Below are 27742 nucleotides of genomic sequence, written 5' to 3'. Positions count from 1 at the left end.
TTTTTGGAAAATGAAGGAATGAAGGAAGAACCCCGTTCTGATTTCAAAATCGTGTTCTACTCATTCCAAATATATACCAAAAATTATTTTGAGAAACATGTTTTCGAAGTACATATGTTCACAATTAGGCAGCATTATCAAATCAAAAAATTTCTATAAAAATACTGTTTCATGAATATCCTCCAAAAAATTTATCGTGTTAGTCCGAAAACCAGCACTTGAAGACAGACACCCTGTATGACTGATGAAGATTGAATACTTGTATTAACGAGTTTGCGCATAAATTAATAAATGAGCATCCGGCTATGCGAGTTTATCTACAAAATACGATGTCGAGGCGACTTGTAGATACCATACAGTATACAGTCATTTCTTTCGAGGTTTTGGTTTACCAGTTGATCGTGAACTTCGTCGTGATCGGATGGTGGCAATGAACGTGAAATAACATCGACTTTATCTCGAATGATGGACGGGCACAGGTTTTCGTATTGCATGCTCCTTTGTTTGTTTTTTGTGACAAAAGTGTGTTTTACAAGAGGACAGTTCGGTGAGTTATCATCATTTTTCGATGTTGAAGATAAAAATTGAGAACCACAAATAACACTGTAGGAAAAATCCCCTTTCTAATGCTTCTCTTGAACGTTACCTATGAATCAATGTTTGTCTTTGACAATAGCCAGGAAAATAGTTTCATTTTTTCAATTATCGACTTTCATAAATTGCTGGGTTGTTAGCTGGTGTTAAAAAGCGATTGTTTTCTCATAACAATGCAGAAGAACTGTTGGGAAAAACCTCAAAGCGGTCTGAGAGCGATGCCTGTGTGAATGTGGTGATTTACTTCGGATTCAAACAAAAAGGAATTTTTCAATTTCCATCATGAATATATTTTAAAAGTTCGCTCTTGAATATCTTCAATGATAAAGTAGATTTGATTGAATCGGGTAAATCATTAAATCGGACAAAACCTTTAAAAAATAAACTGCTCATCCTATTTCTTGTATTTGTTCTATTTATATGAATGTGGTTGTTGTGCCTAGTAGAATGGTGATGAATGTCCTTATTGAAAGTTGTTAATGATAGCAAGTATGGTGGGGTCATTTTATTTAATATTTTATAAATGAAAACCATGGAACAATAGAATAATCTTTTGGATACTGAGGGCCATTGTAGAGCAGATAGCATGGTAGAAATTGGTGTATACCTATTACATTTTAAAATTATTCTCATTCCCCGATTTTGTAGTTTTTTTTATTATTTGCACTTTATTCAAATTAAAAGAGAATTAAATAGATATGCACAGTAGTCAAAATGGGGTTGGATTATTGATTTATGTACCATAATTTTTATACGTTCGTCTTCAATTTTTATATTTATGTTGTTTGTATTTATTTGATTATATTTGAATTTAGTGATTATCATTGCTTTTGGCTTTTTAAGGTTTCATTTTGTTGGTTTTCAGATATTTTTCTACTCTCTTAGAACTTTATTCATTCTGCCAACAGTTTCTTCTAAATTTACTCCAGTAAAGGCCAATGAGGCATAATAATAATAATAATAATAAATCGGCTTTGTTGATAATACAAGAAAAAACAATACAAAGATATATTTGAAAATAAAAATAGGTTACTGGAGTACTCCTTGGCGAAGTCTAGCTCAAAGCTACTCTAACTCAACCAACAAGCACCACTCCATAATGCACGCAAACATACAAAAATAAAAGCAATCAACAGTGATGGTACCACGGAATGAGAACCGTAAATAAAATAATAATTTGTGATTACCTTCTAAAGATAGTTGATAAATAATTAAATTTAATTGATCTGTTGTCTAAAAAGCAAAAGTTGACATTACTGACTATCATAGATATAATTTTTATATTTGTATTTGAATTTCCTGATATTGAATCTCTTCAACTTTTCGGGCAATGAATTATAAAGTTTTACAGCACCAAAAAGAAATGATCTCTGAAACTGTGCAGTGCGATGTTAATTTGTTTTTATGTCTAATGTTTCTTGAGTGAATATTTTCACACATAATTAGTTTTTGTATTAAAAGAGGAGAATGGGGAAGGGTGATCAATTTATGAACAAAACAATTCAAATGATGAATCATACGGTTTTTCATATTGAGCCAGCGGGAGTTTTTAAAGGCTTCAAAAATTGAATCATACTTACGAAGTCCATAAATTAGGCGGCAACAAGAATTTTGCACTTTTTGTATTCTTTTTTTATCTGAATCGTATAAGTAAGGCCCATATATGAAGTCACAGTAGTTGAAATGGCTTAGCACCAAACTATCATAGAACATTCTTTTTAGAGGTTGGTTCAAAATAAAATGATTACAGTATAACAGTTTCAATTACATATAAGCTTTTTTCATTGAATTTTTAACATGACTAGTGAATCTAAGATCAGTGTCAAACATCACCCCTAAGTTTTTAGCTGTATTGTTTTATTAGGATTAATTTTCAAATTATGTTTACTTGATAGCCCATTGATCAAATTAAGATCAGTGTTGAAGAGATTTTGTGCCTCAGCACACTCATCGATTTTAAAGTGCATGTATAACGAGGTAATGTCAGTAATATAAATGATGATCAATAAAGGTCCCAAAATGGAACCCTGTGGTACTCCTGATAGAATATCAAGAGGTAAGGAGTGATGACCATCAACAACAACTTTTTGAGATCGACCAAGTACATAAGACCAGATGAGAAATAAGGGCAGCACTATCAAAACCATAATATTTGAGTTTCATGCAAATCAGCTCATGATTGATGGTATCGAAGGCTTTCGAAAAATCTAGTAGTACCAGAGTGCTAATCATTCCCTTATCAAATCCTTCAACAATGTCTTGTGTAACAATAGCAAGAGCTGTAGCCGTGCTAAAACCCTGCCTAAAACCACATCAACAATTGATGATATGTGTAATATATTTATCTATAAACGGGCTACAAAGTTTTATCATTCTGATTGAAATATTATCAACCCCTGAAGCTTGACTTTTAATATCATTCAAGATTTCATGAATAGCTTCTTCAGTAGCGAATCGAAATGAGAAGTTATCTTGCCTGATTAAATAATTATTTCTATAAAATTCAATATTTTCATCACAATTATTAGAAACATTTTGTACGAATTGGGCAAAATAATGTTTTTTTGAACGAACATTGAGGTTAGAAAGAGCATTCCAGGTTTTGCGTGGTATTTTTTCAGAACAGACAGACTTGAGATATGTCCTTTTTCCAGTTCTAACTATTGACAAGGTATGATTTCTCAATTCTTTATACCTCATACGATCATTAACAGATTTAGTTTTTTTTAATTTTTGAAAGGCTTTATCACGTTCTTTCATAAGAAGTCTGAGATTTTGAGTGAGCCAAGGAGCGGGTGGTTTGGTAAATCTAACTTTTTTAAGAGGGGCGTGTCTGTCAATAATAGAGATTAAAAATGAATTGAAATTGTAAAATTTATTATCAATATCATTTTCACTTATAATTTCGAACCACAACTGGTATAAATCTGATAAAAAAGTATGCAAAGTGAAATTATCGAAACAGCGGTATGTTACAAGTTTGGGTTGTATTTTGAATTTCTTTGTTAAATATTCTTACAGATCTTACAACATGATTATTATTACTAACGAAAATCGGGTCAATGAGCGTGCTAGAAACGTTGGTGATTCTAGTAGACTCATTAAGTATTTGTTCTAAATTGTAACATTCAAAGCAGTTGAGTAGGGGATTGAGTAGTTTGAAAAGGTCAACGTTGAAGTCTCCCATGCATATCACATCATCAGAAACAGGACAAACAGCGGATGAAATATTATCAAGGTCACCAATCATGCTCAAAAAATTAGTATTTGCAGGCCTATAAAATTTCCCTAAGGCCAGACTTCTTCATCCAAGTTTCATCTGCAAATAAGTTGATGAACTCAGTCTGTAAATGATTGTAAATCGTTCAGATACAGAATGAATAATAGGGGTCCAAGCACACTACCTTGTGGTACTCCTGTGTGATTTGTTATATATGATGAGAAATAATCGTTCACATGTACTCTCTGTTTCCTATTTGATAAATAATTACTTATCCATTCATAAACCATCCCCTCAATCCCATATCTTCTCAGCTTCTGAAGCAAAATACTTCTATCGATCGTTTCAAAGGCCCTTTTGAAATCTAAAAAGACAGCTACAACATATTTACCTTTATCTGTTTCATTAGTAAATTTAGTTAATGATAACTGTAGTGATGTTTCACAAGAATGTTTTTTTCGAAAACCAGATTGATTGATAAACATGATTTGATTTTTGACAATAAACTGTAATAATTCATTATATACTGCTATGTCTAAAACCTTCCCTACTACATTTATTATCTAATGACCCAATTATATCATTCAAATCTCTTAAGGTAATTATTATCCAAATTGAACCGTGGTTCGGAATTCTCAAGTAAGTTGTAAAGGAAAAAAAATAAAAGAGGCAAGCGGAAAATCCTGTTTCTTCTAGCCTAACCTCGTGAATCGGGCGAATAGGACCCGAAGAGTGGCCTGCAAGTTGACCCGATTGAGATCCGTTAGATTTTTCGTGGGATTACTCGAAGACTGCAAGACTGCAATTTAGAAAACTTTTCTAGCATATACATTGTATCGAAGTAGCTATGGTTTAAAAAACAGTAATGATTGCTCTTATAATCTACAAATTACATCCTTATTGAGTTCCCAGGAGGAGCCTCGGGACTTACAATGACGGGGAGGTCACCTTAGCAAACACACAATAAAGAATCATCATCTAATCGTTTACGTTCACTTTTCGGTGTTTTTTCGAGGTTTTCCGGATCACAAGAAGTGAGAATAGCAATGTCATCATTACAAAGAGAAGTAATTATTTAGGTGTTGACATATTCGAAGTTTTCACAGAACCGACCGAAATTAAATAAGTCTCTATCAAATACCATTAGTATTTCGTCGATTCTCAGAAGAAATTTCAATTTACTTATACTCGACCTCGTTTCGTGAATTTTCTGTCATTAGAACTGATAATTCGTTAATTATTCCATTTGCCACTGGTATTAATTCTTAGAACAAGTTACGAGAAGCAGATTGTTTAATCTTTAAGTGAATATTAAGCATTTACAATAATACCCATTAGTTGATGACCGGAAAAAAAAGTTTTTATTGATCTTTGGGTATTTTCACCTTTCACAATCTGAAAGATACGAAAACAGTAACAACTTTATACACGGCAAACTTATTATTTTACCCCAATAAGTTACTTCGTGAATTCAAAGGATTTTTCATAAAGAAAAATGTTCTGTTTATCAGTAACTTACCTTATTTAATAATTTTGTCTATCGAAAAAAGAGCTTAGACATTATACAATACTTATCTTAACTTTTCGGAGGCTAAATTCAGCCTTCGTCTTCAGAGATGGACAAAATTTTAATTTATACACAGTCTTTTCCTTCACTAATTCTTCTTATTTGTCGACTTCTTCGACAAATGTGAAAAAAGGTCGACAAAAATGTCTTTAGTTCGGGAAAAAATAATTGATGAAACCTTTAAAAATTGTCCTCCCCAATAACAAAACATTTTCTTTAAATGGTCGGGAAAAAGTTACGTTCTTGTCGGTATTTGCCGAACCCTACTAGTCGAGTAGGAAAACTGGTGGAGGAATGTGTAGGATTTTATACAGAAACATTGGTATTTAATGAAGTGCATTCATAAGATTTAAATTCAGAATTATTTTGTTTATTCATAAGGGAAATTTACAGTAAAGGGGTTGTCGTATTATATTGGCATTTGTCTCACGAATTCAAAAGTCGAAAGCGGCAAAGTCTGAATCCCTTTGCAATCACCCGTGGGTTGACTAATAATTGACTACACTGAATAATCAAATTTAACTTTATATCACTTTGAATACAACAATCACTTCAACAAAAACCTCAACTATTATTTGAATGTCTATCTCCTTACTGGATCACTTCGCGTACCGCACTGTAACTGCCACTTGACTGCCCCGATATGCTCGTGGCTAGCGTTTATATATCGTAATCGAATGCGCTAGACAATTTCGCCGATATTCCGTCGAAATCGGTAGCATTATTTCCGCTGCTTCTAGAGTGGCGGGAATCATCGTACATTCGTGCGCTCGTAGCTACGTCACCACTGGTTTATGGCTACCAGTGGCAGCCGGCCGTTAATTTCTTTCGAGTATGATTTACAACAATATCCTAATTTATAAGGCTTTTGACCGTGTCAGGACAGACAATTCCGCTTTCTGCCTCGATAAGTTGGTAGGGGGTTCATTTCTCGGAGGTCCGTTTCGATTTACCCGTGTTCGCGATTATATTTGATGCTCATTCCTCCACATATTCTAAAATTTTAAGTTAGCTCGATTAATTGTTGCTTGGTGAATTTTGTACAGGGGGTAAATTCGAGTGTTTCTTCAATGCTTCTCTTGGTGTGGTTTTCATTGTATCAAGTCTTCGTACCCTGTCTAACCAATACATCATCACATTTTATTTTATTCTTTCGAAGTTTTCAGTCTCAGTTGGTCTACGATAGCCTCCTCGTTATTACAAATGCTCAGGAAGTGGGTTAAGAGTTCATCCAACACTGCTATTGATGTAGTTTTCATTGCTACCATTGTTCCCAAAGAAATAACTTTGTACCCTGTCTGGGTTCTTAGTAGCAATGGCTCATTTTACCTCTGGCTACCAAAGCAAAGAAACGTGTGTTGATAAGAGTTTAACCAAAACTGAGTATAGCCAATACGTCACGTTTAGTTTTAGTTAGCAATGTTGCTTTTAGCTTGCAACATTGCTATCCCCGCATTTCTCTTCATTCTTTCTAGATATTGATGCCAGGTTAGTATGAGATATAGTAAAACTTCCACGTATTTAACATATGTAGTTAGTTAGTCACCTCGAAATGTTACTGGAATAAACCAATAAAGAGTTAGTTATGTAAATAAAGCTTGAAACAAAGAGAGTATATCCATGGTCAAAATAAAAATCATTGTAGTTATTACTCAGGGGGTCGGTTGTTCCCGAAAGAAGGCAAACCAGATAATTTATCCCTCCACGTACCTTTTCCTTCATAATACTTTTAAATAATAGTAATAATGTAATAAAAGAAATTCAGATATATCATTATTTGAATAGCCTAGGCATGGGATAGAATGACTACGTAATCTGCATATTCCTTTACTTCATCTCACTTAACTTAAAACTTATTTAGTTTCGTCACTCACCACAGTTGGCATTCTTGCAGAGAGCAACAAGTGCAGAAACTCCGGAGTTTCCGGAATTTGCACGAAAATCTTCGACTGTCCGGTCGCCATGGAGTCTCTGAAGAAACGGCACAAGCACGATTTGAAGAGGTGCGGTTTCGACGGATTCGACGAGATAGTCTGCTGTCCGGCTACGTCTTTGAAGGAGCCGGAACTGGTTTTGGATCCTTTCACGGATTCTGCCCGTTTCGGAGAAACAACTGTTGTTCCGGAAGATACCAGCGGCGAAGACCATGATAGGAAGTTTGAACAAGGTAAGAAAAAGTTTTGGAATAGTATTGAAATAATACAATAATATTCAATGAGCGTGTGAAGTGTTGCTATAACTAAATTTCTTGCGAGTTGAATACTACTACTACTACTACTACTACTAAAAGTAGAATATAGTTCAGTCTATTTCTAAACGCTAGACAGCACCAGAAGATGGCAAATGAGACTTTGTCGAAACGTTTTAGACATGATCGTTGTGAGGGTGAAACACATCGAACACGGAAAAACAAGCTTATCATACTTTGTCCGTGAGAATGTTCGAGTTGACACACACAGCCTGCAGCCTGCCAAAGGATACTCTCATGACATTGATTCAAATATTTCGACACGTTTTATTGTCATCACCAGAAAAACAATAATGAAGATGTATTGTTTGCATAGTGCTTAAGTTTCGATAAAACTACTTGGCCAATGGTGGAAAAGTTCTCATATACACATATACAAAAACGCTTAGGTAAAGTTAACAAATGACATTTTCTCTGTATCTGTAGATTAAGGAAGGTGAGTGTTGGCCCACAGCATTTAGGCCACATGTGACCCATTGCACATCCTCCCGAGTAGTTGTCCTCCTAGGTCATCCTGTCCTTTCCAGGACAGGGGTAGGCCAAGACTCGCTGAACACACACTCTCTTATTGACGATAACATTCGCATAAGACATGCCTGACAGTTTCATCTTCCTGTTCACACATCCTGCATAGAGGTGTGTCCACTAGCTCCATAATATGGAGATGTTTCCTCAGTTGACAGTGGCCGGCCAGAAATCCTAATATTAAGCGTAGGTTTTTCCTGGTCATCGCCAGATATTTCTTCGGCACCAGCTTCCCAGGGTTGCCCAGGGTGATCCTGGAAAGACTGCATCCTTTGATTCCATCCCATCTCTTTGGGAATTGAGCATGGGTCTGACGTTCAGCTGGTTCCGCAATTGTCGAAGTTATCAGGCCGTAGGTGTCACTGGGTCCTAAAATACTTATTCCAGCCGCTTCCTTGGCTAAAGAGTCGGCAATGCGATTACCTTTACTCCTGTCATACCCTTTAACCCACCTCAGGATAATGTTATTATCTACCGAGGCTTTGGCTAAATCTTGGTGACACTCTAGTACTAGCCCTGAGGTTACACGTTGTCTGTTCAAGACTAATAGGGCTTCTCTATTATCAGTGCAGATTATAATGATTTTGCCAGAAATTTCTTTCCTGATTGAGATTGAGATACCAGCCAGTTCTGTTTGAACCACACTGGTATTTTTCCCATTCCCTACATAATCCTCAGGCTTAGTGATCTGGAGTAAACTCCACATCCTGAGCCTTCTTTGGTTTTTGAGCTGTCTGTATATATGCGTATTGCATATGTAGCATCTGACTATGTTCTGTTTTATTTGTATTTTGTATGGTTTATTAAACACAACCTTGGGTTCAATTACATCACTGGCTGCCTGCAGCAGAGGTAGCGCAGTAAGTGCTTCTCGCCATAGGCCTAGCCTTAATTGACCCATTCTTACTTCGAGATTTACACCAGCCGTGCGCAATCGTAGCATGGCCATTAATGCAACCTCCTTAACGTACAGGTCCAGAGGGGTCAGACCAGTAATTAATTCCATTGCCGCGGTTGGTGTTGTTCTCATGGCTCCTGTGATGTTTAATCAAGCCAATCGCTGTATTCGATATAATTTTTTGATGGCCGTTACTTGTAGAACTTTCGGTCCCCATGCAATAGCTCCATAACATAGGCCTTATTATTGCAGTGTACCTAGATCCAGGTGACCGCGCGGAGTGAAAGACCCCATGTGCGTCCCGCTGTCCTCTGACATTGCTCATAAGCCACATAAGCTCTATTTGCTCTACTTTGCAGGTGAGAGTTCCATGTTAGCTTCCTGTCGAGGGTAGTACCTTCACCTCTTCAGAGAAGTTTAGTTTGCTTCTGAAGATTTCGGAAGGTTTTAAGCCCGATAAACTTTTTTTCCTGGTGAGAATGACCATCTCAGTCTTCTCGTGATTGATCGACAGTAATTGTTCTTCACACCATGTTTCTATTAATTTGAGCCCATCCTGCGCTCTATCGCACAGTGTGTTCACAAATTTGCCGGTCTGCAAGATAACTGTCATCTGCATATGCAATTGTGTAGAATCCAATATTGTCGAGGTGATTAATCAGGGTATCCAGAACTATGTTCCAAAGAAGGGGTGATAAGATTCCTCCCTGTGAACAACCCTTCATGACCACTCCTCTCACTGTGATGTCTTCTTTATTGATACTTATTGCTCTACTAGAGAACAGCTTGAGTATCCATTCTCCTACTACCAGGGCTACCTTCCTAGAGTTTAGTTGCTGGGTAATTGTTGGAAAGGTTGTTTTATTAAACACTCCCATCTTGGTAACAGGTTTAAATTTTTTTGGAATATAATCATTCATGAATTTTACACTCAATAATTGAAATAAAAGTTGTTATTGTTGAAATTTTGCGATTGCAGTAAGGGAATAACGAGAATATTTGAAATTAGAGTTTATTGGTTATACTTTTTCAAAGTCAAATTACCAGTGGTGCCAATACACTTAGTTGAGGCAACCACAAAATCAGTATCATAGAACAAGATGTCAGATTGTTTTCATAAATCAGCTTCTGGAAAAGAAGTTAATTACTTTGAAGTTTGACTCATTTTATTGTGTTGAATGAAATTTATAATATGAAATATAGTTGTTGAATGTTGTTGTTGTTGTTGAATTTGTACTAACCTTGAAAATATTGTTTAGAAAACTGCAAGAGTATTTGTACAATTTTGATTTAGAGTTTCATAAATTCCTTGATCTAAATGCAAAAAGTAAGAATATATTTCACTTAGATGATTGATATCAGTTTTCTCATTCAAGCATGAAGGTGATTGTGAGATGAAAGTCATCTCTAAGAAGAGTATTTTGTATTTATTATGTTCCAGCTTATTGTATCTGATACATATGTACAAAAAAACTATTCATGGTAGTAAAATTCTAAAAAGTAGAATCAAATCTTAGGACAAATTGGAGAAAACGAAAAAGATTGAGATTCACTATGCCAATCTTTTTATTTAATTTTTTATATTGAATATTATTTTATTCGTATGACTTTTGACTTTTGAAAGAAGATGTCACATACTTTCAAAACCAGAGCCAAAACACAACGCATTCATGATACAACACCACATAACATTAAAAAAAGGCTCCCCAAGGCGGGAGGTCATCATGTGATTTTTTCACACAATATTTTTTAAAAACCTAACTACATTATGTCATATTATGAAAATGACAGTTCATAATAAACGCCCAGTCGAAGGAAATTCGTTTAATTGGAAAGAAACTTTATAACTATCATTGAATACAAAATGGAAATTTTCCTAAGAGAAGAAGAAAGTAATCAAATACATCATTAAAAACCCTTTAAAACATGAGTAAATAATACTAGCTCTAATAATATTTTAACGAACTGTCATTATGACAAGAGTAGATGCGTCTATTTCGATGACATAAAGTCGAAGGTACAATTTTTGAAAGGATTGTGTGAATGGTCTTTCAAAGTCTTTCAAAAAGGTAGTAACGAAAAATTGACGACAAGGGTTTTAGCTCAAATGCAAATCTCAAGATTGTTCTTACAATTCGCACGTCATACGACATATATTGAAACAGAAAAATGTTTCATATATATTGCCCGTTTTCGTTAAAAAGATATATATTTCAAATTGTCTGCAATACATTTACTGATATGGATATGGTTGAATATTCCTATCTGGAAGTAGGTCAAGAAATGATAAGTTGCTGGAATATTTGTAGTCGCTGCAATTTTTGCGATATTTATATTAATACAGCATAATTGACGCTAACTGTTCTTTCTGATATGAATACACGCATTTGCTTTTCAAGATATAGAGTATGTTTTTTATTATTCATGAGGCAGACTTTTTTGTTTTACAAGTTTTAGGAATATGATTACTACATATTCCTAATAACGAGCAATTGTGACCCGCTATTTTCTTTTGTGGCGAGATTTACCCAAATAGAAACAAAAATTACGTCAGTTGATCTTGATATGAGTACTTCTAAGAACATCACCTACGTGGGTTGTTCAAAAAATGAAGTGAAATGTTCAAATTTCGCGACTTTTCGATTGTTAGTATTAATAGGTCACTCAAGTGCTTTCACCTATCACCTCTCTACGCTCCATCATCGGTTTTAGTGGAAGCTGACCGTTCGGCGGGAGTTGGTCGTGTTCCGCTTCATTAGAGGTTTCCATGTGTTGCGTATCTCTACGCTAGCTTGGCTGAAGGCGTTGTTGGACAACATATATGCGGCTTCTTTGAATTTTCTCCTAAACCAGTGTTCCTTCTTGTGTATGATTTCAGCTTGAGCCCACTTGATGTTGTGTTGATGAGTCTAAACATGCTCTGCTATTCTGATTTCTCCTCGCTGTGTGTGTGTGTTTCTTGTACTCGGCTATGCAAACTTTCAATGGCCTCCTAGTTTCACCGATGTATGAATCTCCGCATTCGCAGATACGGTAATTACAATTCTTGGAATTGCAGTCCGCGTTTGGTGGCCTGGTTTTCGTGAAGCTGCTACGGATAGTGTTCCCAGATCTTAAGCAGGTCCTGATGTTATACTTGGACCCAATTCTTCTGATCCTTTCCGATAATCCTCTGATATAGGGAAGTACAAGTACTGGTTGTGGCGGCTTCTCTTCCTTGTGGAGCTCTTGCTGTTTTCTAGCTGAAGTCTGTTCCACCATCACTTTGAAGGTCATTTTTGATGATGCATAGTTCCTTTTCGAGACCTTCCTTTGTATTACAGAGCCCGAAAGCACGGTCTAGTAGAGTCTTGATGATTCCTCTCTTAGTCGATTGATGGAGGTTGAATTCCTGAAATTGGATTCGAGAAAGGATCTTTTTGGTTGCGCAGGACCAAAGAACAGCCCAGTTTTTCCTCCATTTCACGCACTGTTTGTGATGGATCAGTCTCCACCAGGGTCCTCAAATCCTCGTCCTGAATTGCCAGGACGAGGATTTTCCAAATACCTGGTTGATTTTTCGGGCTGTTTCGGCAGCGCTTTGATTCAATTTGAATTCGCAGGGAAAATTTGGCCGAAATATCAATGTATAGAGTACAAAATTCTTTATAGATCAGAACATACCACGACACAGTAGAATGAATATTTATCGAGATATGGAGCTACAGAAACTGACACCGTTTTGTGTTGAGTGAAAGAACAACTCCTTTTTTCAATTAGGAGTTGAACTCTGCCTTTTGGTGTTACTTTCTGTAAAGTGTTAATGAAGAACTAGTAATAATTTCACTTTCAGTACGTCAATAAAAACGTTTATTATTATTATTATTATTATTATTATTATTATTATCATTATATTTCGAATAGTATCTCACACATCATAGTGCGATTGTCGAAATATGAACTAGTCAGCTGAAATAACTTGCTATCAAGTTATCCAAAATAATAAACAATTTTAAACAATTGATTTGAATCATTCAACCTGAAACTTGAAATATGTATTGTTTTCATTCGTTAACAAATCATTATGACGTCACTTAAATATTTGTTAATGGAATTATGTTGCGGTTCATAACAGGTTTAATTAAAATGTAATAATTTAAAAAAATGTGAACTGGTAAAGCACTAAGTCAACATTTACCTTGTTACATAATAATACATCGAAAAGCCAGTTTTGTGAAACCAGATTTGTATGGAATTTAGTTTTCCGCGTTGTAAAAGATATTTAAAATTTCATTGCCAAACCTTATTTTGTTTTGTATAATTATTTATATTTGGCGTGATCTATTGGATTTTTATAACCAATTAATGAGTGTCTTTTCAAATATATTATCGTCTCAGAATAGTTAAATCCTTAAAAAAATCAGCTGTAGGTATGAGACATTCTACTATAGTTTAAGTAAGCGATCTAGTGCAACCTACCTTTAATAATATAGTTAGGGGCTAACTAATTTCGTAATTCAATGATCATTTCTGATTTTATAAGAATCACAATAACTATGCCTATGATATATATATATATATATATATATATACTTCAAAAACACTTCACTAACTTTCTTCGAAAGCTTCTGATAATTCCTCTTCCACATTCTCTGTTTCACTATCACTGTCGTCATTTAAATAAATAATGAATTTATTTCCACCATTAATATGGAAGTGTCCAATCTCTATATAGTCTTTTTCAACTAAAATTACTTTTTAAATCCTTTTATGCCAGTCTTCTTTGGTAATATTAGATATTTCTTTTTTAACTAGCTCTATTACCTTCATATATATGTATATATATATACAGAGAGAGATTTTATCGAGTGTGTATGATACAAATCAAAAATGTAACAAATAGTGGACTTAACACTAATAGTTTATTTTTTACATTTTTGATTTGTATGTAACAAATAGTGGACTTAACACTAATAGTTTATTTGTTACATTTTTGATTTGTATCATACACACTCGATAAAATCTATCTCTGTATTTATATCCTGGACCCGGATGTCACGCAGGTAGCTATAGCTGCCTACGTGGTCATGTTAGATATAGCCTGGGAATTCTAGGTCTTCTAACTGGAACCACAAATGTGCGGTTGGCTTCTGTTGTTGACTCCGTGCGTATGTGTTGTTTCCTGTTTTCGGCAAACAAGTGTTGCCCATCTTTACACTTGGCTGCACCGCCCTGATGAGGATAAGTGATTTATGACTGTTGTCATAAATCACTTATCGAGGAACAAGTACAAATCAAAACACAACAAGATCTCACATTCAATATATTAAACAAAACCATACACATTCCTAGAGAAGATCTAACACGAAGAAGAGTACCTGATGCAGAACAAATACAGCCAAATTTACCTAAAGTACCTGAAATACCTGAGTTAAGACGCTCTGACCGTATAAAGAGACAGACAACAGGATGACCAGTTCAGTTTGAGGAGTGTCAGAAGATGACAGTACTACCAACTGTCGAAAGCGCTCGCAGATAATTAATAGAAGTTATAAAGCTTCAAATCCTTTTTGTAGAATTTAATATTGAAATATATATATATATATATATATATATATATATATATATATATTATATATATATATATATATGTATGATGAGCTGTTTTCTCGGGTTTCGCTCCGTGTTCTGTGTATTTTCTCCCCATAAGGATTAGTTTCACAACGTTTCGGCAAAGTCTCATTTGCAGAACACGGAGCGAAACCCGAGAAAACAGCTCATCATACTTTATCCGTGAGAATCTTCGAGTTAACATATATATGTATGTATATATATGTATATATATATATATATATATATATATATATATATATATATATATATGTATATATATATATATATATATATATATATATATATATATATATATATATATATATGTATGTATATATATGTATGTATATATATGTATGTATATATATGTATATATATATGTATATATATATATATATATGTATATATATATATATATATATATATATATATATATATATATATATATATATGTATGTATATATATATATATATATATATATATATATATATATATATATATATATATATATATATATATATATATACAGGGAGGGAGATAGAGTATTGGTTAATTTATGGCAAAGTTGCGTATTTTAGAGACCTATTCAATGATGTAAAGAAATCGAATATAGCTTATTTGGTTCTGGAGATATACAGGAAAAACCAAAAATCCCAAATTATTTTTTTCCTATATCTTCTTTATTCGCAGTCATTGAAAATCTATCTACATTTTGCTATTGGCACTTGTTGTGGGCTCTCAGAATATAACCATGAATCTTTTATACAGGGTGTCATCTGATTGGGGCCACCCCTATCGTGTTGCCTCCATAAGGTTTGTTTTTGACTATTTTACTTACAGTTGAGAAAGAAATGTTGGTCAAATCTGATGTTGCTTGTAATAGTTTGTTTCCTTCGAAACCAAACTTGAGATGTAGATTCTTATATACTTCGAAACATACTCTCTGTGTTTCAATATTCAAATGCATCCGAATCTTATTCACTGGTATCTCTTTTTCGCATTGTTCACTATTGCTATTTGAATCACTACATAGGAAAAAGTCTGCGTTGCTATCACACTCGTTATTACTGTTAGAACTTGTCCAAGAACGCCACATTTTAAACAGATAACAAAAATTTTAAGTAATTATAACTACACCAATATCGAAAGAAAGTTTTTGGCTTTCTACTACTCCAAAAACTTTCTTTCCCAAAAATATATAGTTCCCTAAGAATATAACCCCTTCAATTCAAACCAATATCGAATTTCAACACTCAAATCGTGATCAGTTCCTGAACTGAACATTGACGACACAACGGCGATACTCATCCCCACATTCTATTCGTCACCGTAACATAACTTCAAATTTAATTTTATGACTCTTCAGCCAATCATAAAACTCGGTTAGTAAAAATTATCCAATACGAACCGCCAATTCTTCAGTCCACGTGGACTAATTCGTAGCGGCATTATTTCTCTGTATTGGTTTTTTTAGCCTTTGATATGCCGATAGCTTTAAGTATTCACAAAGATTACTTCGACTATACCAATAATGTTTTCGTATGGAGTAACAATGGCCACTTTTTATTTTTCAAACGTGGGTATTGTTACCTCCTACAGCTGGAGTAAAAAATGGAAGACAAAAACAAATAAAGTTACAACTTGGAACAGCAAAAGCAAGGTTTGAGATATGTTATGAGAAAGTCTGCAAATAGTTTTAGTTGCCCCGATGGCATAAGTCATTTAAATATTCAAATAATAAATGAAATATCTATATTATCTTTATCCACTACGGTCATGATTGCTTGAAATGTGCCCCATTATTCTGTTTACCTTATTTGATCGAACATGCACTCCAATTCGTTTGGAAATAGTAATCGAGTCAGTATGTTAATACGCCCACATCAGATGTTTAATCATAACGAAATGATCGAACAGTTTTGTAACGGTATTGATAAAAATATGTTGATTTACTGCTGTTTTGCTGACGAGTTCGCTATAAAAGTACCTAATGATTTATTAATTTTCCAGCATGCAACGAAATTTCAAATCAGTCCGCGAAAGGAGTTATTTTCCATATCATCGACGGAGATGACGCCGCAGATAAGGAGTTTCCTCATATGGTAATGTAAGCTTACATTTACATCATAGTTTTCGGTAAAAGTTGAATTGCTACCAAATACCAGAAATAAAATACTAGATTAGTGTAGTTCATCTCCTGAAAACGCCAATTTGTGTCGAAGCTTTTTCCGGGTTTATTTGCCTGACGTTTCGTGTACTACTGCGGTCACATTATCAAAGGCCATGAGGTAGGTTAGGTTACGTTAGGTCCAAATTGAGTGGGTCTATTCGACCCTCCACCGCAACCCGCAAGGGTTTATTGTGGCTCACACCAATTCACACTCGACCAAATAAACCCAGCTTCTTAACGAAGCCGGTTAGTTTTTATGGTGAGTGATCTTTCAGGTCAGATGGTAAGAGTACGGCTCTGCCTATACCAGTTTCAAAGTTGTCCATAAAAACTAGTCAACTAGCAAAGGACTCCTCGGGTTTACCATTGTTAGTCCTTCGATGCATAAATGAAACTTTTCATCAAATTGACAATAATTTTGAAATAGACAATTAGTGAGTAGGCCTACTTGGACGCGAACTTACCGTACAATTAATAATTAAAGCAAATTTATGTAAAACAATGAAAACAAACTTTCAGTGTTGGATAGATCAGGAGTATATACTTGTGGTTCTTGCCTAACACTTTATATTGGCCAAACGGGGAGAACCTTGTCCCGAAAAATGAAAGAACATACCGAATAAAATATATCTCTTCCCGCTTCTAAATCTGTTTTCTGATCTGGAAATCGGTAATTAGTTAGCTTAGAATGTTCAAATTTTCAATTATTCTATTTCCAAAATGATTATTCATTGAATAGGTAGAAGGTCATACGAAAACGCTTGAGAAAGCATTGTAAAGCACGAAAGCAGTGCAAATCTCACGATAAAGTGGTTCTTGAATACGTTAGTTACGGATTTTCATCAAGTATCGGCCAATTCTAGCACAAATCGTAATTTCAGTTGAAAAATATTTAAAATCAATAGATACAACATTGTTTTTGAAATCCCGAAAGTTTTGCCTGTACAATGACTTTACTTCTGAAAAAATCCACCTGCTAACTAATTCCTCACTCCATCCCTTCTAGAGCCGACACCTTGTATAATTGACTCAATTTTCAGGCAGCTCTGGGATCCGAAACTGATGAAGGCATGAGCTGGACGTGCGGAGCCTCCGTGATATCGAACCGTTTCCTCCTCACCGCTGCTCACTGCTTCACGGGCCGGGAGCCCCCCACGAGGGTTCGCTTGGGCATCACTTGGCTGAACGACTCTAACGCCATCGAGACAGATATCAAGAACGTCTCGATGCACGAGGGGTACGACACGAGTCACAAGCACCACGATATAGCGATAGTGGAGCTCACCCAAACCGTCAAGTTTTCCGATAGGGTTTTTCCGGCGTGTCTGTATGAAAAAGATGATGATCCTCTGGGGCTTATAGTCACGGGATGGGGGAAAACGAGTATTGGTGAGTAGAAAAATTGCCACGGAGATATGTTGTTATAGTGTTTAAAAGTCAAATGGAATTAATTCATTATTTTGGTTGCGATACATATTTTAACAAATTCCCAAAACACGTCAAATTTGAATTATAACTTGACATACTTCAACTGGAAAATGCTACCCCTACCTTCAACCTCCGTCGAAGAACATGTACAAACCCCAATTTTTTAAATGGGAAGTATAGGTTTGCGATATATCGTTTGATAGGTATCTTTATTCTCTATTCAAAAATGTTATCGCTTTCCAGTTTATTGCAACAATTAAGATTAAATAAATTAAAATCATATGGTTACTGAAATTCGATAAAATACACTTAAAACTTATTGCTATATACTCAAAACTTATATTTCATGTTGAGGTATTGGAAATAAAAAACCATAGCAATGTTCTTTTAGGATGGTATCTTTTAAAAAACTGTAAATAATTTCCGTGGCAACGTTAGTTTAAAACGCCTTGTCAGCTTGTTTTCTATGTTACAACATTAGTTGTCAGTATTTTAATTTAAGTTTAAAGTTCGTTAACTTCAAGTCTGACAAATGGTTAGATTAATGGAAATGCATAAAACAACAGTTTTACAAATGATTGGTTACGGAGATAAAACCCGAACACAACAGGAAGTAGCTCGCCTATTTCATGAAAAATTTCTAATTTACCCCCCATATCTCACGGAACACGGAATAAGCAGAATAGAGAAGTAGTTTCGCGAACTTGGTCATGTGGGGCAGATAAAAAACAGATGCCAATGCAATGAGTGATGAACTCAAATTAGATGTGATGCTTGAGTTTGAGGAAAACCCATATGCATCGAATAGACAGGCATCCACTATATTCAATGTTATCGATAGTAAACATATCACAACACAACAAAGTTTTTGTTTCGGGGTTGAAATTAGATGATTTTAATGTATTTCCACGTGTTAAAACCGAAAGTGACCATAAAAATTATATATTAGCTCTTGTTTTCAAGATGTAGTATCATTATATTATATATATGTATATTGAGTTTTCAACAAATGAAATATTTCATCACCAACAGATGGTACACATGTTTGTTTACATAACACCCCTCTCATCAGCTGTTCTTAAGTAGTAAACATAGCCTATGTGAGTTTGTCAATTGTACGCACGTGGTTGCTATTGAAATTATCGTGTGAAGTTGATTTTTAAATTAATTTAAGTGCTGATCTGAAATGCCTCGAAAGTGTGTGAATTCTGTCGATAGCTTTTGCTATATATGTGGTGAAATAACATTTAAGGCTCAGAAACGTAAAATGACACCTATCGTTAAGACAGCCTATGAACATTATTTTGGTGTGAAAGTTGGGGACCAAGATAAATCATGGGCTCCTCATATATGTTGTAATTCTTGTTCCGTCATATTGCGAGAGTGGCTGAAAAAAAAAAACCGGGCAATGGCTTTTGCAGTACCTATGGTTTGGCGTGAGCCTACCAATCATACAGACGACTGTTATTTCTGCTTAACTCCTCCATTAAGCAAGGTTTATCTATGAAGAAAAGAGGAACGGTTAAATACCCTAATCTCTCATCTGCTCTTCAGCCTGTACCACACTCAGACAATTTGCCAGTCCCTTCTCCACCCCAAAACTATGAAATTTTAGAGGAAGGTGATGAAGACTGTTTAGAAGGAGCAACCCATCCTTCTACATCCTATGACCCTGATTTTGAGGTAAGCGATAGGTCTAGTGATCCGCACAGAATTAGTCAAGCAGAGTTGAGTGACCTTATAAGAGATCTTCGCTTGTCTAAGGAAAAGGCTGAGCTGTTAGGGTCAAGACTACAACAGTGGAATCTTCTAAAACATGATGTGAAAATATCTAAGACTAAGAATAATGTTTTTTTTTTATTAATTTTGTACTTGAAATATTCTAAAAGAAACATAACAATATTGTTTTATGTACTTTCACTTTTCACGTATAGTATAACTACTCTTTAAGATTAAGTACTGTGTATCTCAAAAACCCGAGCTAATAAAAATTTTTCATTGTTATTTTCGTTTTTATCACCCCAAAATTAGTAGAAATTGACTAATTTAGTGTAGGAAACATTCAAAAAATATTTTTTTGTTGTGTTGTGATATTTAAAGAAAATAAAATGCATCCCTATAAAATGATACCTACTCAGAAGCTCATAGAAGACGATTTTGATAGAAGAACTTATTTTTGTGAGCAAATGTACATGTTGGATAACAAATCATCCAATTAGAAGACGTTATGTTTTATGATAAGTGTACTTTGTCTCTTAACGGTCATGCTAATCGGCAAAATTGCCACTACTGGTCAACGGAAAATCCTCACTGGATGAGAGAAGAACACGCGCAATACCCTCAAAAGGGGCAGGGATTGTAGGAAACCATATCATTCCATTTCTCCTAAGTCTCCGAAAAACGCTGCAGCAAAAACAAAAGTGCATGACTTTTTGCATTTTCAATCCATCTTTTTCTTGACACCCATTTCCCTGTTTGGAACCTTTTGAAAATAATTTGGGTTGTCCATAAATTGTTTGCCTCCTGTGCCTCACATTGGTTTGAAATGTGACGAGCTGTCTCTGTTCCTGTGTTGCATCGTCTGCAGTTAAGGTCTCCGTTGTACAGCCATATTTTTCTCAGGAGTCCTCTCAATGGACAGTGCCAAGTGAGAGGCCCTTCAATTGTTGTGCGCCGATTATTGCTTTATAAAGGTTTTGTGTGTGTTTCCGGATGCTTTTCCAGTACTTTCATAAACCCACTTTCCGATCTGGTTCCGGATCAAAGATTCTGGTACCCCCACAGCTAGTTTAGGGCCTATACAAGCCATTTTTCAGCTGACCATACTACTGCGATCTCGGAAATGGTAAGACCTACACTGTCTGTTTTTTTTTTCAATTAAAAAAGGAAATTATGAAACAACAAAAAATAATTGGCGCTCCGGGAGGACTTGGTTGATTCCAATAGCGCATTTGCTTTTTCAGCTGCAGGAAACCCCGGAAAAACCTGCAGCACCAAGTGGGGAATGGGAAAAAATACCAGCGTGGTCCAAACGGAACTGGCTGGTATCTCAATCGCCACAAAAGAAATATCCAGGAAAGGAATTTCTGACAAAAACATAACAATCTGCACTGACAGCAGACAAGCCCTATAAGCCTTGGACAACGTGTAACCTCAGGGCTAGTACAAGAGTGTCACCAAGATTTACCTAAAGCCTCGGTATATAATAACATTATTCTGAGGTGGGTTAAAGGGCACGACAGGAGTAAAGGTAAACGGTGTTTTGCCATACAATGGCTTCTTCGGGAGTGTCTTTACTAACTAATTCTACATATTCAATGCTAAATATACATTATTCTATAATTTGAAGTACCTGCAGTTCATGTACCCGATTTTTACTTAAGTTTGTAATGAATAAAAAAATTGAAAAAATATTCAATAACGGGGGGTTATTCATTTCTAATTGATCAATCAGTAAATTAACTCCTGAATCTATTGATTTATAAACAATCTAGAAACTAGAAGAGTGAGTTTCAAACTATTCTCCTCTAAATGTGACACATCGTGTTCATGAATGAACTCATGTCTTTCTGCTAAAAGGTGGAAGTGGTCTTTCTATTTACAAAACTACTTGTATGTTCTTCAATTCTTTGGGAAAATGTTCTCCCTGTTTGGCCAATATACAGTTTTGGACAAGATCCACAAGTCAGCTTATACAGGGTATTACATCTCAGACAAGCCACCCCGTATATTTCTTATCCCATAGTGAGTGGAAACATTTTTCGAAACACGTCGAATGATTTTGTTTGGGGGACATCTTTTGACGTATATTATAGGCTTGAACGAGCAACCCCCAATAGGGGGCTCTTCAACCTCTCCCCTTGAATAGGGGAGAGTGGTTGAATGATACCTTATTTGAAAGGTCTTGGAAGCTTCTTTACAACGGTGTATGAAAAACGTAAATTTGATTAACCGTTTTCGCCAATAATCAATTTTGCAGCTCGAATGAGCCACCTTGAATAATTTGGTTATTTTTACAATGTAATAGCCCATTTTTATTAAGCCCTTTTTACAAACTCAAACTATCGTCAAAATCCCTCTCGGTGGTGAATTTTATTGACGGGTGGATGTAATCGACATATGCAATGAACGTGCCTAATTGCCTATCTGTATCAGTAAAACAGACACAATACAGTGTTTTCTGAATACGTCAGTTATGGATTTTCATCAAGTGTCGGTCAATTCCATCATATATAGAATTGTCGAATTTCGTTTTTTGCAATGGTATTTTGCAAAATATGTATTATGTCAAATATTTTGTCGATATTGCCAAAAGTTAATCTGAATACCTTTTCTTCAATGAAGCCCCACAATGAAAAGTCTAGAAGGGTCAGGTCAGGTGAATGTAGTGGCAATTCAATAAGACAATTGTTTTCTATACATCGTCCTGACATAGTCATATTGAGAACATCTTTGCAAATAGTTCTCCAATATTGGAAATTCTCTTGGAAATTTGTAGGAAAGAATTTTCTTGTCGCCAGTAATAATGAATATTTTTCTTGAACCATCCGTTATTTGTGAATCTACTCTCATCACACCATGAAATTTCATAACAGATTTTATTATCCTGGCGATCCTGACAAAATATTTTTTCCAACATAGTCCGTTAAACGCAAATGGTGGATTTTTCTGACTTTGTGCTATATCGACGTAGTCGATATAATACTATGATGTGCCTGAATCGAATAAGTATCACTTTATTATTACCGATAATTTTTTTTTATTTGAGATACTGTTGCGTTTTTCCTCGTGGGTTCATCAATAATTGACTACACTGAATAATCATACTTAACTTTATTTCATTTCAATACAACAAACACTTCAACTATTATTTGACTGTCTATCGCCTTACTAGATCACTTCGCGTACCGCACTGTAACGTCCACTTGACTGTCTCGATATCATCGTGGCTAGCCTTTAAATATCGTAATCGAATGTTTCTCCGAAGTTCTGCCGAAGTCGGTAGCATTATTCCCGTTGCTTCTTGATTGGCGGGGAATCATAGTGCACTCGCGCGCTCTTAGCCACGTCACGCCTGGTTTATGACTACCAGCGGCGGTCGGCGTTATTTTCTTTCGGGCATGATTTACAACAACATTCACTCGCTAACCATCTCGAATAACATATAAACAATCATAATGATTCAATATGGGACTGGATCTTCTCAACTCCTTTAGCGACTAAATCAGTCTCATCCTTATTCAAAATAAATTAATTGACTTTCAGATGCTGAGGATGACAGAAGTAATATATTACAAAAAGCCAAATTAGTTGCTGTTCCGATTGAGCAGTGCAATGAGACCTATACGGTCAGAACATTGGGAACGAAAACCATCGAGTCTACGCAACTTTGTGCTGCTGCGAGCACAAGCGATGCATGCTGGGTAAGGATTTCTGTTTAGCCATTTTTCTCAACATGTTTTTTCTGTGGTTATGTTTTTCGAACATATACAGGGTGTTTCAAATTCGATCCCCACATTGGGATCTCGGAAACTATGAGATACGAAGATGGTTAAATTGGGGCAAAGTTGCGTATTTACCTGACTAACAATATGCTGTTGAGAAAGTTGTGAAATTCCGAGTATATCCGGAGATATCCGGAAAAAAACAGAAGTTTTGGAAAATGGTTTTTATTTTTTTCTGGCTTTTTTTTTCGAAGGATTCAAAAATACATTGCACTTCCACGTTGCCACTTTTTTCCTACTACATAATAGTGTTTTCAGATTTGCTAACCGACGTTTCGTCTTCCGGCACCACTTTCAACTTTCTGTTTTCTTTTGGGCGCTACATTGGATTCTTTCTGTTTTGAATAGAACCAGATTTTACCTTTTCAATGATGTATCATAAGGTATATCATTATTTTTCAAAAAATTGGAGATATTGAAAAAAATGTATTCTTATCATAATAGGCTTTGACTTTAATGTTTCTAAATTTGACTTTCAATTGGTTACACTCAATTACATGTTGTTATTGTACAAGTCATTGAATTTTTGTCGAAAAATGTCTTTCACAAAAGAAGAAAAAAGAGAGATGATACAAATGTATTACAAATACCATTAAACAGTATTAGAACATTGTAAATGTATTTAAACTTGTATCCCGAAAGACGACAACCACCTCGCACTATGTTCAAGTTATTGGATGTCACCGAGTTCGGTTCGTTTGAAAAGCCAATGAATAAATACGGAGAAATTCGAAACACCCTGTATACACTACACTGCCGGGCATGAAATTAGGTTCACTCCGTAATTTGAAGTTATTTTGAATTTTCTTGATTTTTTCAAATCTCTTCCTGATGTCACATATTTTGCCGAGTCCTTGAAAAATGAACCTATCTTTGGTTGCCCAAATTTTACTTCTGTATGCTAGGAAATCAAACAATTTTACTCTGATATGCATTTGGTTGAAAAAGAGAAATGTAAGGGCTTCAGTAACGAGTGTTTGCTCCTGTTGCAGTGAAAACAGCTTGCAAACGACGAGGCATGCTTTGTATCAGATTTTGAATTACGTTCTGCGCAAAATTTTCCCATTATTGTACCAGTAAGTATGTCACGTAGCTCTCTAGAATTTCTAGAAGCCGGCACATCCCCAACATATTCAATGGGGTTTAAATCCCGACTTGCACAGTCCAAATAAATCGCGTGAATTGAACGTCGTCAATATGCTGAGTAATGATCCGGTCATAGTGACGCCGTGCATTATCATGCATAAATGTCTTGAAGATCCTTATGCGCATTCAATGACATATTCTCGATGAAGACTAACTCCGTGCGAGCGACAAACGATATCCCTCCCCATGGCATAACTGATCCGCCACCAAATAGTTGCTCAGCACAACAAGCTTGAGCATTATTTCGTCTGGTCGTTTTGATCCCGGTGTGAAATGATGGAGCCATGTTTCATCCATTGTCACCTATCGACGCATGAATTCGGGTTTTTTATGGTGGAACAGCTTCAAACACTGCTTAGAATCATCAGTTAGTTGTTGTATTTGGCCGATAGTGGGTTCCCATGGCATTGAACAGAGCTTTCTCATACTCAAATATTCATGCATGATATGTCCAACACGTTCATTCGATATCTTTAGAGCCTCAGCTGTCTCGATCAACTTACCTTGCGGTCATCCAAAATTATTTCGTTGACCTTTTTTATGTTTACGTCGGGGTGTCCAACTGTTGATTTTCCTGGTGGAAAGTCCGAATAATGTTTATCAAGCCAAGCTTCGGCTTCAACAGATTTTTTTCGCCAAAAATAATGCTTTATTAACAAACGAAATTCCATTTCATACATTTTCTTCAAACCAACAAAAGTTGCTTCATTCAAAATTTATTAATCGACAGCTGAGAAATTCGTACAATTGTCTTTTGAAGGTTAGGGTCACAGCATAAGTACGCTGTGTTAAGGTTAACTAAAAATTATTTGGATTTGATACTAGTAGCGCCATCTCTGTATGTTAGCCTACGAATTTTTCAGCCCACCTGATATTTTCTGAGTTATCTAGTACCTTCACAATAGAACCGTCATAAAATGTTCCCTTCTTTCCTGCAATCTCCAGAAAAGAAACATCAATAACAGTATTTGAAGAAATTGTAACTGCACCTCTCAAAGATATAAAATCTTTATGGAGTCCTGGAAGAAATAAACTTAGACCACAGTTGGAGCAAAATACATCGAAAAATTATTGCAAATGAGCTAACACAATTCATGCTAGAACAAGAAATTCTTCAGGATGGACAACATAGATTTTTTCTTCACGATCTATAATGATGTATCTATTACGTGCGCCGACCAATAGGCACGCATCCCAGCTTATCGACGTCATATTCATAGATTTCCGCGTTTGATCTTGTGCCTCGCGAAAGGTAGATACAAGCCGGATCACTTTGGATTACGGAGCGAATTACTTCATTGAATGAGAAACTCTCTATCAAATGAGAGTTGCAGGGTGTGAGTCGATGGCGAACTTTTTTGAAGTTAGTTTGCCTCCAGTTGAATACCTCAAAGGTCAGTGATAGGGCCACTACAAGTTTATACCTTCATTAGTGATCTCGGGTCTCTAATGAAATCATATGCGTTCTTCTTCGCTAATAGTGACACAAAACTCTTCCCTTGGCCTATCACAGAATCTCACAAAATCACGGAAGACATTAAAACCGTCGAAACGTGGTATCAATGAGGCCGAATGTACAGTACTCCATATGGAATCCAACAATTGTATTTGAACAATTCTCAAATTAAGCCTGCGTTTCAGCAAAAAGTTTTGGGGGTCACCGTTACTCAAGATCTTGAATAAGCAAGCATCATTGGAGCAACCATAAGAAAAGTATGATGATTTTCAAAGCATTTAAAAATATGTCTCCTGTCATGCCGGTATGAAATCCTTATTTTGTGAGCGATATCCAGGCCCTTGAAAAAATATAGATAAAATTTCCTGTTTTTATACCACCTGTATTTGTAGCTAACGTTACTGCAGTTTCATCCTATATGGACATTTTCAGACAAGTTTATGGTATTCGTTTGAAAATGCTTTAGGGAATAACATATCAGATGTTGGCAATGACTATTTCAATTATTGATGGTAATTTTTTTTTAACTTCGCTAATCTCATATTTCTCCTTCTCTTTCATTCTATATGTCTCGTATAGTGCCTACCCCTCTGATTAAATTTCCTTATCCATTTCAGGGTGATTCCGTGGGCCCTTGCAGATTAGAGAGAAATCCGGAGTCTATTCAATTGTTGGTGTTGTTTCATATGGAGCTGGCTGTGGAGGACGAGTTCCTGGTGTTTATACTAGAATTTCAAAATATTTAGACTGGATAGAGAAAATTGTATGGAGGTGAAAAGAAAATTAAAATTTAAACAAAAAGTAGTTTTCTTTCAGAATGTTATCTTATTAGAATTGAAAGGGGTATATTTTTAGGAGAGGTTGGTTTTTGGAAAAAAGGTTTCGGCTTTCTACTTTTCCATTTTGTACAAATAAATGTGGGAAGTTTCCAAAGAAAGAATAAGCAATGACTTTTGAAATAAACGCTTAGCGAAGTTGTGTAAATCATGCATAGAAGTTATTTTCAGATACACATTGGAAGAAGAAAGTGCTTCCGTAACAACTACTTTCATTTGACACCTACTTTCATTTGAAAATTGAATTACAAGAAAAAACAATTTCAAGACGTTATCATTATTGCATCAAAACTATTTTCCGGGTTTTTTGAACGTGGTCTGCAGGTATTTATGCCTGACGTTTCGAGTACTGCTGCGGTAGGCATCAGAGACGATAACGATCGAAGTGCTCGAACTGTTGTTGCCAACGCAGAAACTACAGTGCTCTCGATATCCATCTTGAATTTAGTCAGGTTGGAGCCTGGCTCCCTTACCCTTTGAACTGATGTTTGCCAGAAGGACAAACGGGTCATAACTGACGGCATGAATGTCCTCAGACATCAGTACCGCCCTTCACG

At 35.5% G+C, this 27742-nt stretch overlaps 1 protein-coding gene across 1 annotated transcript; it reads left to right on the top strand.

Annotated features, from left to right (window-relative positions):
* Positions 1 to 339: 339 nt before the first annotated feature.
* Positions 340 to 27150, top strand: LOC111517423 (serine protease persephone). The gene is made up of 6 exons (XM_023173582.2): positions 340 to 547; positions 7276 to 7548; positions 16656 to 16747; positions 17856 to 18204; positions 23509 to 23666; positions 26967 to 27150. Exons 1-6 carry the CDS (start codon positions 463 to 465, stop codon positions 27093 to 27095), a joined length of 1086 nt encoding a protein of 361 aa, XP_023029350.2. The 5' UTR covers positions 340 to 462; the 3' UTR covers positions 27096 to 27150.
* The last annotated feature ends 592 nt before the right edge of the window (positions 27151 to 27742 follow it).

Source organism: Leptinotarsa decemlineata, unplaced genomic scaffold (assembly GCF_025532065.1).
Source record: "Leptinotarsa decemlineata unplaced genomic scaffold, Ldec_3_MD MMD2_P_RNA_scaffold_2, whole genome shotgun sequence".
NCBI lineage: Eukaryota > Metazoa > Arthropoda > Insecta > Coleoptera > Chrysomelidae > Leptinotarsa > Leptinotarsa decemlineata.
This window is presented reverse-complemented; position numbering and strand designations above follow the sequence as displayed.

Bases quoted from the DNA above. Each gene is read 5' to 3' on its own strand.
- LOC111517423 (XM_023173582.2), top strand. From the start codon at position 463: ATGATGGACGGGCACAGGTTTTCGTATTGCATGCTCCTTTGTTTGTTT. The intron at 16,748-17,855 runs GTAATGTAAGCT...CTCAATTTTCAG, and splicing joins ATAAGGAGTTTCCTCATATG to GCAGCTCTGGGATCCGAAAC. The intron at 18,205-23,508 runs GTGAGTAGAAAA...ATTGACTTTCAG, and splicing joins ATGGGGGAAAACGAGTATTG to ATGCTGAGGATGACAGAAGT.